The 13,000-nt window shown below is 42.8% G+C and overlaps 1 protein-coding gene across 1 annotated transcript in view; it reads right to left on the reverse strand.

The window, feature by feature from the left end:
* LOC103807834 (neuronal PAS domain-containing protein 2-like) overlaps positions 1–12,774 on the reverse strand; it is a 25,453-nt gene extending 12,679 nt beyond the window's left edge. Inside the window, exons 1-9 of the mRNA XM_009080583.1 lie at positions 12,743–12,774; positions 11,225–11,379; positions 10,405–10,496; positions 8,497–8,586; positions 7,309–7,429; positions 6,018–6,131; positions 5,274–5,392; positions 4,531–4,613; positions 713–819 (exon numbers count right to left, since the gene is read on the reverse strand). Coding sequence (XP_009078831.1) covers positions 713–819; positions 4,531–4,613; positions 5,274–5,392; positions 6,018–6,131; positions 7,309–7,429; positions 8,497–8,586; positions 10,405–10,496; positions 11,225–11,379; positions 12,743–12,774 — 913 coding nt within the window. The remainder of the gene's footprint in view (positions 1–712; positions 820–4,530; positions 4,614–5,273; positions 5,393–6,017; positions 6,132–7,308; positions 7,430–8,496; positions 8,587–10,404; positions 10,497–11,224; positions 11,380–12,742) is intronic.
* Between the last annotated feature and the right edge of the window lie 226 nt (positions 12,775–13,000).

The raw sequence follows: 13,000 nt of genomic DNA on the forward strand, positions 1-13,000 counted from the left end.
ATGGTACTCAAGTGAAGTGCTCCTTCTGCCCTGGCTCCCACAGGTCACACTGTTTCTACTTGCACAAAATTGAACTTCATGGACATCCTTTGGTGCTGACACATTAGTCTGGACTGAACTTCTTTGCTTTATGTTCAGGTCGACCAAAATTGAATCATCTTTACCCACAGGGAAACTGTATTTAGTACTTCTGTATTTGAAAAAAATATTCTGACTCTCCAGAACCATTTTACTAATGAGCAAGAGAGGTTCACAACATCTAATTGCACAGGCAGGCAATCCATATGCTGCTTTCAGAAGGTGTTTCAGTAAGCTGAATCTCCTGGCTGACTCTGGAGCTCAGGGGAACTGCAAGACTCCATAAACTGTGACAAACAACAAAAATCTCAGGGTTTGGGGCTGCTCTCACGAACTGGGGACAGAGCAGGGAAAGTTCTGAATTCCCATCTATTAATCTCATTTCACTCTCAGACAGCCATGGTTAAGAAAAGGTATCTGCCAATTTAGGAAACCTGCACAAACAGTTCTCGATCTCAGTGAATCCTGCAGGGTTCAACTTCCCAGATAAGCATCAGCTGTGACAGTCTGTCACGGGAAGAGAGAATTCTCTTATGCCCCTGACAAAGATGCTTTTTGCGACGACAGTAAAAGGTTTTGCACAAGTGACAAATGAGATCAAAGACACACAAGCTGCAGAGGAAGAGGAACTTACAGTGTTCGTGGCACCTAGCAAGAAGCTCCAGGTCATCTGCATGGTAGTAATCATACCCTGACGTTCCCAGAACCTCAAAGGGTAAATACCCTATAATAGGTGGAGCCCTAGAAAGGAAGCAAATGGCAGGGAGTGAGCACAAAACCTGATGCTTTCACATCCTGGCAGATAGGCTGTGATACTAGCAACCAAAACCTCGTTCGTTCACTTGGCAGGGAAATCAGGAGTGGATTTTCATATACGCAATGATATATTTTCATATACAAACAACAAAAAAATACCACAGCGAGGAAGAGGTAAAAATTGAGAAAATGAAAAGATGTGTGTTTACTGTTTTGTAGCCTATTCATTATGTGGGTGTAGAGAAAGGCATGTACGTATGTGAGTGACTCAATTCATTAAGCATGCTGGTGAGACACGCAGCTTGAGAAACGCTACGGCTGCTCCGTGCATAACAACTTGCAGCTAGAGTAAAATTATCCAGTAGGTTGGATGTAAATGTCATCTGGGTAGTAACTGTAGAAGAAAGAGTAAGTGGGAAGCTGTAATGTGTGTCAGGACCAGCTTGGGTAAAAGAAAAAGTAATTGTTCCCATGGAAAAGCTTGGGAAACTATAGCCAGCAAAAATGTTTCTATGCTGGTAGTAAAGATGGCAATAGGCATGGAGCCGATTTGGGACTGTTATTGCTTTGGCAGGTAGAGAAGGAATTGACGAAGTATTTAGATAGGCACATTGCAATGACTTACCTCACTATTCAGATGTCAATTCTAGATTTTCTATTTTCTAGTCAAAATATGGGATTTTTTATGGGATCTTTTTTAAAGCAGGTATCCTAACAAAAGGACTGTGTGCACAGCCTTCACTGGAGCCTGATAGCTTATGATTACGAAACAACACTGATATGTGAGGAGAAAACCACTGTTTTTGTCTCTCCCCCCTGTATCTCCCCAGCATGCCACCTTCTATCCTCCATCACTCAGGTACACTCTTGCTTGCACCAACTCAAGCACTGCACTCACTCAGTGAGGTGGGACCTGTGCTAATGTGGCTCCACCTGTTTGCTCTGGCTGCAGGAAGTGGTGATAGTGTGAGGCTCACCTGCCAAGTGCACTGTGTTTCTCAGGAATAAGGTGATGGTGTGTTAGCAAAACAGTTAACAACTCAAAACGGGGCAGGCCGAGGGGATAGTGCCTATCAAACATCTCTCCCACTGCCTTTCTCCTGGTGTGTTGAGCGACACTCTTAAGGAAGGCAAATGCCATAAAGTGGACAATAATACGAGTAAAAAGTTAAGTGTAGTACATTTGGGTTTGGATGGATCAGTCCCAAATCTTCTGGCTGTTAATGTGGGAAGTTCTCTCTTGGCTGAGCCACCCAGCTCCACATTTGTACTCTTGAGAGTCATGAGGGCATAGATTATTCAACTGGAAAGAGTCCAGACAGGTCTATAAACTCCATCTTCCCCACAACTGTGGGCAGTCTGGCACCAAATCAGAAATGGGAGCAAAAGGAGGACAGCCAGGGATCTGTACAACAGCAGTCCCACGAGGATCAAGGTGTGAGCAGGAGCTCCTCAGCCCCAACACAGGGATTAGCTGGGAGAACCAGTCCTCCACTTGACAGTAAATCTCTTGAAACAGTGTGCTGAGTACACAGTGGTCTCTGCCACAATACAGCTTTATTTATTCAAGTAACTCTTCATAGAGCACTGTGTTCCTTTTCCTCATGTGACCCATATTTCTGGTAATGATGATAATATGTGTATTTATTAAAGTGTTCTTCCTTGCTGTCTCTTTGGCAGAACATATCAGTGTCTCTCCTATTTTAAATGACATGCTTATATTCAAGACAATAATGTCTTTCAGATGCACATCAGATAAACATTTAAGCTGATCAGGGAAGTATTATGCTTTCCTGAATTTTGCCAGAACTCTTTATATGAGAAAGCAACCGAAAAATGTTCCTCATCTGTCATTTGACAAGGAGCTGCCTTGCTTGTGGAATAATTTAAGTGTCTTGTTAGCTTAAGTTTCAGCCTTGAGACCTGCAACTCACTGTGCAAATGGGAATGCACAGTCTTCAGAGAGCCTTTCGAGTGCAGTCTTTTAATAAACGAAGGGAAAATAAGGAGAGTGCCACAGTGCAGAAAAGAAACAGATCATTATCAAAGTTGACAGGCTTTTTTTCTTCCTCCACATATATTTACATATAGACCCAGAATACATATTTTTCCTAATTCTCTCATGTTTATCTAGATCTGTGGAACGCTTTTTGCATTATCTATCTTTTCTCTGATTTATTTTGTCATCATGATAGCAAAGGTCCTGATTCCAGCTCCTGCTGGGTACCCTCTGCCCCTGCTGATGGCACACCTCAGTGTCAGGCAGCATGTGTTGATGCAAATAAGCAAGAAACAGCAACATTTCATAGTGTCCTGCAGACTGTACTGGAGAGAGGTCTGAATCAGTAATTAAATGAGACAACCCCCACAATCTCCTGCCCATTCTTGGGTCTGAGCTCATTACTTGCATTCGGGGCTGTCACAAACTCTGCATCAGCATCTGCATCAGCTTAATTTCCTCTCCATACCAATGGTTTCCTCACTGGGAATATCAGTGGGACTGGAGTGGCTGCAAGCACTCAGCACAGAGATTCCTCTCTGAGTCATAACCCAGATTAATCAAAAGACTCTTTGATAGGTTTCACAGCAGCTCCTGCTCACCTCATTCACAGGAGCTGCTGGGACACAGCCCTATGGAAAAGCAGCTCATTCCATCAGTGAAATAAGGGGCTTAGGACTCTTTTACAAATCTTAACACTAATCAGTTGATTCTGAAAATGTGCACTATCAGACAGGCTAATTAAAGTCTAACAAAGCCACGCCAGCAAGATCTTGATACGTGAATAATCATCCGACTGTCCCAAACCACACAGCACCAACCACAGGGCTGTCACAGGGTCAGCTCCTCCATGCTTCGAGGCATGATGGTTGAGGTACACAGCAAGTGTACTATACAAATGAAAGTTATTATTCATTTGTATTTGCTCTCTCTCCTTCCTGCTCTAAACGTGCAGATGATATTTAGGCTTTTTCCCCTCCCAGATATTTTTTCCTTACATCCTTATTTACAAGTCTTCTATTTCTAGTAATGACTACCTCTGCACAGCTCGCAAGGGGAGGGATAATGGAAAGGGTAGGACTTTGCAATGTGCTTATGCATACATGTCAAATACAGAGAAAAGAGAGAATAAAACCCTCCAGCTTCTTTTGAAGAAAATTAATCCTGTATTAATCAGCTTAATAAAGCAGTTCCAGTCTGTTTCATTCACCAAGCTGAATCCTAGCCCACTGTATGGCATTGTCAAAAACTAATCTGCAATTAAATCATAGAATCTGCTGCTTCTTACTTTATTTTTCTAAGTTCCATCTTTTCTCAAGGTGAAAAATCATAAGTTTACTGATGCAGCAAAAGATTTAGAATGATTCCTGGAAGCTGTAGCTGTAAAACAGAGGAGCTGAACCAGGGAGCGGGGAACAGGACACACAGAGCTCAGTTTCAATGACTTATTATCTTGGTGAAGTTAGACGTTTTTCTAGACATTTTGCAGCATTTTATATGATTTCTTAGCTGCCTAAAATGTGGAAAGGAGCAAAGCATTTAAGCATGCCTAATAAGTAAGTTCAGAGTATTGCTACTTACTTAGTTGCATTAATTAGAATTATTCCATTTGAGATCTTAGACAATACCTACACAACATATCCTGGTTTTAAATTACAGTTTATTTATTCTTCAGTGACTAAACCCAAATCTCTTACCTGTGGTCCAAGAATAAAAACTTCCATTCTAAACTATGCCTCGACGTAAATTCTTCACACGGCTCTTCAACATTGCAGAGCTCCTGCAAAAAGAGTTGGCACATTCAGACATTTAATCCTATGAAATGACAAAAGGAGCCAGCTATCAAGAACAAGGTTGCACCTTGTTGATATAATAAACTGTAACTAAAATGTAGCAAAATACAGTGCTTTAAAGGCACTTGACTTATTTTCCCCTAAGGAATGTACAAGCCTTGTTTTATAGATGCATGAACTGATCAAAAGTGGCTGAATAATTTACCCTGAGCTGAATTTCAGGGCTATGATAAATAGTCCAAGGATCTTATCTTACACTCTGTAGGCAAAATTCCCCAGCTTTTCACAAATATTGGCATTTGAATATGGATGACAGCTCCAGGTCCAGCCTCTAACTGAGCTGACCCTCTCTGCTCTGAGACAGCTCATCATACAACCACCTCTTCTCAAAAGTAGCTCCTGGTTGATATCTCATCTTTCCAAAATACATACTTGGGTCATCTCTCACTCCCAAACACAGTGGTGTCCTCTCTCCTTTACTAACCCTCTGCACAAACAACCCGTGCTGTTGAACCTGCTCCCTGAGAAGCTGCAGTACAGCTCCCAGGCACCCACTCAGCACCGGCTCGTGGTACTCGCAGCAGCTCCTGCTCTGAGCACCAGCCAAGCCCCACACCAAAGGGAAGATGCAGTCGCAGAGATCTCACCTTTAAGAACTGTGGTGTGACAAGACGAACAGTTGCTACGAGGCAAATCTGCTCCTCTGTGGCTGACCTGAAAGCTCGTGCAATAGCTGACTCAAAGCCATTACAGGAGGGTGTAGGCACTAGACACAACCAGACAATTTATTTAAGAAGAAGAGGAAGGAAAGCTTTCTTTTCATGTTAAGACAGATACAACGACTGATGAAACCCAAGCAACAAACTCCTCCTACCCACAAGGTGATGCCGCACTGATACACGCTGTAGCTCCTTTAGGCTCTGAGTTACACAGACACAACACTGACGTTATTTGAAGTTATTTAGGCTCTGAGTTACACAGACACAACCACCTACCCCTGGCTTCCAGGGGAGCTTCATAAGACAGCTCTGAGCAGCTCACAGTGTGTAGCTGCAGTCTCCTTGTCAGCCTTTCCTCAGGTCAACATTTGGAAGATTCAGTTTGTCAAACTATTTAATCTTTGTAAAGTGTGAATTTGCTGCTATAGGTGAATGAGAATAGCATATTTTACTGATTATTTGAATAAGTAGGTTGTTTTACAATCAGCAGTGGGTCAAATGGAGGTATTATTAGTCTGGTATCAACTTTAGGCACAGCATGCAAGAGAGTTCATTCCATCCCTGACAATTATGGGGTATTTTCAGATGAAACAAGGCCTTTAGGGTGCTACAGATCAACACACAATTTAAAGGAGATAGGAGAGGTAAAGGCAGGTTGGAGCAGTAACTTACCATGAGTAAAATATTTAAAATCCACTACAAATTTCACATATTCATACATCAGGGGTTCATTGGGATCTAAGCTGCCTCTTGCTAAATGGCAGCAAAACTCTATTTGTTTTTCTGCTGAAATGAGAGAAAGAGAGGGAGACACAGACTGTTACTAGTCCACACTTCAGCACACTCACATAGTGAATTTATCCAGATACTTAAACCAAATCTGCTGCTGTAGTATCTGAGCACACCCTGCTGGGATGCTCTTAATACCCGAAAGTAAATATATAACTACTAGGAGCAATTATCAGCTGGTTCTGTTTAAGGAAATCAGAGAATCCCCTCTTCTCCCATGGCTCTGTAGTCACTCTAGTATGCCGGGTACGAAGACCTGGCCATGCTGGTTAGAGGGATTTTCCCCTGACTTCACGGATGCAGGATTTCATGCAAAGCAGTTACATGATACTGTAGTACTTTGCTCTGGCACTGTTCAGTAGGACCCAGATCCAAAGGGCACTGAACTCACCCAGAGTCTTTCCATTAACCGTGGAGGGCATCATGCCAAGCTCTTATCCAGTTTTCTGCCCCAAATCCGAACTCTATGGATTAGACCATGCAGTCTTCAGCCAGAGAGAAACCACCCCCAGGGCAGCACGAGGGCTGCTCCGTTCCCACTGATGTTCACAGGGCAGCAGGGAGGGGAGGCCAGTGCTGCTCAGCCATGGTGAACCCACTGGGAAAGGAAGGTCCCAACACAGGCTTAGTGAAACCTGGGTGCTAAGAAGATGCTGCTGCCTGCATTGGTGCTGGGGACATTTCTGGGGGAAAAGGACATTCTGGGGGTGTGACAGCAGCCAGCAGTACAGATCTGGATAGACTGTTCATATAGGAAGGCTGATCCTTAAATTACATTAGGGTTTCTCTCATGTCCTGAGACATGCAAGTTTCTAAGGAATAAAGGCTCTGCCAAAACCCTTTGAGATTTCTCCAACCATTTTCCTTTCCCTAAGCCCTCACTCCTTTCTCAGGTTCAGTCCAACACCCCACACAGAGAAAAACATCTAATAAAGGCAACTTCACTGTCCTATGGGGCAAAGCAAATGGTAAAACAAAGACTGTCCAAATCAAAGAGCAAGTATTGGGGGCACATAGGAACATTAGATGATGTGTTGCACCAAAAGACAGAAATGTGGCAAAACAGAAGTGGCAGGCAGGAGAATTAAATAGCTGGAGATCCCTGTGCAGACTCCCCTGAGAGCTGTTTGCCGTTGGCAAACTTCCCTGACCGACAGACAAGAGCAGAGCTTACCATTTAGAAAATCAGCTGCAACAGGATCTGTCATGAGTACATGCGGAGAAAGAAGCTTGTACACTTCGCTCTGCTCCCGCTCAGGCAGAAAGTTTAATATATTTTGGTCCACCAAATCTGACTGATACAAAAGAATGCTTTGTCATGTTCAGCAGTACAGCCTGACACAACCACATGCCTTTTCATCCCACAGCAGAGCACAGATACTGCTGGTCTAGCATGGATGCCTAAGACAAGGAAGCCCTGTCAATCTGCAGATGGATTTAGGCAAAACATAACCCCTTAGGTTATTTTACCTCAGGATTACTCTCTATTTGCAAAAAGTTGGATGAGTTCCAGAGGTTAGCCTTCTGTTCAGAGAGAGGTAAGCTGGAGAAGAAACCCTAGTACCACAGAATATAACCTGACAAGAAGCCTTGTTTCAAAATGAAATGACACTGAACTCCTCCTCACATCTTCCGTTTATCTTCTAGGCTGAACATCTGGCAAAATCAGCTTGACCTGCAAGTGATTCAGTGCTGATCAACCTACACATCCTGACTAAAGGGGTTCTACCAAAATGTCAGCACAGATTTGTTCTTTGCACACCAGGTCATTCAGGTAAATGTGGGCTCAAATTTGCCCTCATATATAGCACTGTTGGCGCCTTATGCTTGGCACTAGATAAAGATAAAAATACTTTTTAGGGGTCAAGTGAAATTTCTGCACCTGACAGCTAACTGGTTTCTTGAAGTACTCCCAGAAAACTTTGAGGCCACAAACTTGTTACGAAAGACTATGGGCTCAAAGTAGAAAAACCCAATTAATTACAAGAGCATAGATTCAGTCCTGAAATAATATTTACATCATTTAAGAAGATCTTCAGCACAGATTCCACAGTCGTAAGACTTTCCATATACCTGGTGGGGTAAACACCTCCCAGACCATCCTTTAGATGTGCAGCCAAATGATGAGCTACAAGTAAAGTGATTTTGCATATTTGGGTTGGTTTTTTTGCTAACTCACAGACCCTGAGAGAGAATCTGTTATTCACAGGAACTTGAGGAACTCCCTAAGAGTTTGCTGGTTGATCCCTCACCCACAGTCAGTTGCCTTTTTGGCTGGACAAAACCAAATCCCAGCCCTGAACTGATGAGCAGCATTAAGGAGGGGAATGAGCCTTCAACATATTATGTGGTCAGAACTTACCGGTAAGTGTCCGAGCAGAGATGAAACACTATCAGACACATAAATAATAATCCCATCAGTGGTAAGAGCAATGAGAAAGCCATCTAGTGCCTAATGATGACAGGCAGACAAAAAAAGGATAAAAAAGTTATGCAAGGGAAGAACTTAAAATATAATAGGCTAATTGACTCTTTGGTGATGCTTCTAACAGCCTAAAACTAACAGAAATTAGTAATGGAAATGACAACTCGATGTGGAAAAATAAGAATTACACATGCTGTCTATTTCAACATTCTTTTTATATTCTTATTTGTTCATTAATATTAAATTGACTTGTATTTTTCACCCAGTGAGTATTTATTTAACATAAAGTGAGACAGTGATGCCTAGAATTTCAACACCCACACAACCCTAGTGACATCAGTCACTTCATTATGTGCTCTAAATTACACAATAGTTAACAAACTCAGTGCGTAAGGAGATGTTAGATATCATCACAGCAAACCCAGAATTGTGGATGGATGGATGGATAGACGGATGGATAAGCAGAGACAGGAAAATTATACAATGCTGTATTTTTAGCAATTTATGGACACTATGGAGAAGATCTAAAGCCTTATTTATTTTGCTTACAGCACTGATTTGTAAGGCTAGCAACAAAACAATTTTAAGGTTGGTTCAATTTCTCCTTTCTGTGGTTTCTGTCCCAGAGTCAGAGTTCTCTGTCCCTTTTAAGTCATTGCCTGTGCTTTCCTCCTTGGGTGCTCTCCCTATTCTTCCCAATGTCTCCTTGCACCATTTACCCAGTGTCTGTCCCTATTCTTCTCTAACACCAAGACCTGGGAGGTTTAATCTCTGGTCACCCCTGTGCACAAAGTCAACTCTTCTAAAGACACTGTTAGGCTGTTCTGCAGCTTAGCTACAGGGAGCCAAAGATGCAGCATTCAACCAGCTCCTCCACCTCACTGCCATACTCTGCTTTTGCTCAAAATAAATCCCACCTGGACAAAAACACTGATTTTAAGCAAATTGGTCAATGGTCTAATGAAGTCCAGCAAGCCAGCAGTTATTAAAGGGCTCACTCTCCCCTGCCACTTCCAGTTTAGGGGGTGCAATTTATTTTGAATCAGCTGGAACAAGCTAGCTCGTTTGGTGAGAGATTCCCAGAAAGAATGAACAGACTTTTCCAAGGAGGTGAGTCACGACATCCTGATGAAAAGGAATAACTAAGACACTGCAGCACCTCCCAGCTCAGCCCAGCATACACCCTTATTTTGGTGGGGCAAAGAGCAACAGCTGCCTACGCAGGGTAGATGATGTCCTTGCCAGAGGAGCACGCAGGACAAACCTGGAGCCACATCCTTAAGAAAGGAGAAATGTAGGCTCACGGGATGTTTCTAGATCAGCAAAGCATTTTAGAGGTGGGAGTATCAGAGCTGTTCTCCTGAATGCACTCAAAGGCAATCCAAGCAAAAAAGACAGCACTCACATCACAAGAACAGCAGCACACAGCTAGCAGCTGCAGAGGCAGCAGAGGCAATGCTGCCTGGCTAATGGGATGTGGGAGGAAGAGAGCTGCTCTGCTTTTTTCAGGTCCTTTCAAGTTTTCCCTAAAACTGCTAGCTCTAGCAGCTCTTCTGAGCAGGGAAATTCTTTTTCCTCTCTCACCAGGCCAAATCTGGGCCAAATCAGTCTTCATTCCTAAGTGAAAAGCCATTTATCTTGAAAGGGAAGCAATCACATTTTTAATTCTCTGTCTGCAAAGCATTTAGCACAACATAGGTCTCTGTCAGGTTTGCATTGTATGTGCCAGCAGAGTAGAAATCATTAACATTGGGACCTACAGGTGAAAAGGAACTATGTATCGCTGAACTACTCCACTGAACTGATTACTTCTCACTAATCTACGCAGCTTTAATTTCTTCTTACCTCTAACATCAACTGGGTGAACTCCTCGTTGCTAAGAAATGAAGGCTTCCAGTCTTGTCTAATCTCACAGGCTTCTGTCTGTGCTGTGATTTCTTAAAGAGAAAACATCAAAAAAGCAACATGACTCATGCTACTTGGAATTTTTTTTCATTTTCAAATAACAGTAGATTTCTTTAAAGAGGCTTTCAGAGGAATCATCCTCAGATCATTCTCCACACAAAGCCCTTTTGCATGCAACAGTCATTTTCCATGCCATCATGATACAAATGCATTAGAAATCAAGAGAGGGGAATGGAGACATTTTGGGTGTTCTGAAGATATCCTTCAAAAATTAAGGTCAATGGGCTAATTTCAGAATAGTTGAGCATCCTTGTGAGCAGAGAGTGTCTGGGACTCAGGAAGGCTGTCAGGAGTGTCCAGATAGCAAAACAGGCTGCACCCAATCATCTCCTAATCCAGGAGACCTGGGAACAAGGCACAGATGTTGGCTTTTGCAGTAGGTGCTATTCCTCAGGTTTTCCTCCCTCATGCTCTGAGAGCATACAAAGCAGGCCAGGGGATGTGGAAGCCAGTGAGGGAAATGAAGTGATGTCTCTACATTAAAAAGCATACAGCACTGCATTCAAATCTATCTACATTTAACTGGCTAGCACTGTATTCAACTCTAGCCCATTTCCTGAGGCCAACTGCTGTGCCTCATTCTGCTCCTCATTTAGGCTCATGTCTTTTCTGGAAGTCTGAGATGCTTGGGAAAAACAGTTTTCAGTTCCTGAGTGGAAACTAACTGCTGGGCAGATGCAGAGTCAACACCCTCCAGTACCTTTCTGTTTCTGTAGGAAGTCGATGGTCCTCTGCAGTATTGTGGACTTGTCCATCTTGAGAGGATGGCCGTGGCCCTGCAGCATCGTGCAAAGCTCTTTAATGAGGACATTGAACTGGTCTCTCCTCTTCTTCTCAGATTTGTTGCGTGATGCCCTGGGTGACAGAAACATAAATGCCACTAAGCAGAATGAAGGACCTACAGCTCAAACCAGGGTCAGGTAGACTGCTCTGCCCCAGCAAAACACTTTAAACACAAGAATCTAAACTCTGCTGAGAATGTTCATTTATTTAAACCTGGGCTTGGGTGCAAGCATCTTGCTGGTGCTTAGAGTCTTGCAGCAGGACTAAACTCAATGGCAGCAAGGAAAACCCAGCAAGCAGCAAACAAATATTCACATTCATTTGAGCAAGATCATATCCTTATGTACATTTCAGCAGCAGTTCCCATTGTTTCAAAAATGGTCATAGTGAAGGAGTTACAGGCAAAATTTCTCAGGTAAGAGAAGTCCTAGCATCTACAGTATGCTCAGGTTTTGCCCACTCAATTTTTATGAGCTTTTGTTTTGCGGTTAGTACACACACACAAAGGGAAGGTCAAAATGTGAAGAGTTCCTCATTTTCTGGTAAGTACTTGCAAAAGGAGATTGTCAAGAGACAATATTGTGCAGAGACAACTCAACTGCAGAATAAAGCCTTGTATCCACTTTTGAAAATCTGCTGCCATGATATATGAAACTGGGAATGTTAAAGAGTCTGGCTGCAGAACCACAGACTAGTTTCCAGCTCACATTGATGCAATTTAAGAATGTTTTATTAGTGTTTTCCCCTCCATTCAAAAGGAGAAAGCAAGTCCACTTCTTCCAAAGTGTTCTTTCCAGTGCTTGTACCTGAGATAACCCTACTTTCATACAACCTTGCTCAGTATTAATTATCTTTACAAGTGTATTCATGATGATACGTGATCTTCCTGTGATCTAGACTGAGTATGGTATGCAGAAAGCATTTCCATTCATATTCAGGTTGGCATTTGGAGGTTCTCAGCTCCAGCATTTACATTCACAGCCATATCTGTTTTGGCACTTGCCTAAGATGGCTAATTAGAACTGAGCCAAATGCTTCTCTGATGGGAGACTAACTCATACCTGTGCTAAAGCAGGACTGCTCTCTAAGTTTCACAGGGAACTCTATTCCAGGTGGGCAGTACTGCTCGATGCCAATAAAATCACAGGTCAGGAGTCCTACATCAAGATAATAAATAGCCGTGGGATAACATGAGATCCTGAGGATACAACAATGTAGTTTAAGGACCACTCATCTAATTTACCCATTTTGGGGGCAGTCAACCACTATGAGAAGCCTGAAAATGGTGACTTAATAATGCTGCTGGTGTTCCCCTATACACAGCCTGTAAACTGCATGGGGGCTTTGCCTCTGACATCAGTAGTGTCAAGTATTTTGTCAAGCACTAGACAACACACCAGTTACAATTCTCCTCCAGGACTGCAACCCATCATACCTCTTTGCCCTGTCCTTCTCATCTTCATCCATCAGTTCGTTTACACAACACAGGGCTCTGGAAGGAAAACACAGAAGTGCTTAATGAGACATATTCCGTGATCTTGCTAAGGATGTCAAAATATGGAGCTTACTAGTTTGTACTTTATGACATCTGAATGTTTCAATCTTCCCTTTCCCAAACTCCACGCTTGGTATGTACCTCCTTGCTTGCTGAGTCAGGTTGAGTCCTGAAACCATTCCTATATGCCCAAACATA

The sequence above is a fragment of the Acanthisitta chloris genome, unplaced genomic scaffold, assembly GCF_000695815.1.
Source record: "Acanthisitta chloris isolate BGI_N310 unplaced genomic scaffold, ASM69581v1 scaffold5358, whole genome shotgun sequence".
NCBI classification, from domain to species: domain Eukaryota; kingdom Metazoa; phylum Chordata; class Aves; order Passeriformes; family Acanthisittidae; genus Acanthisitta; species Acanthisitta chloris.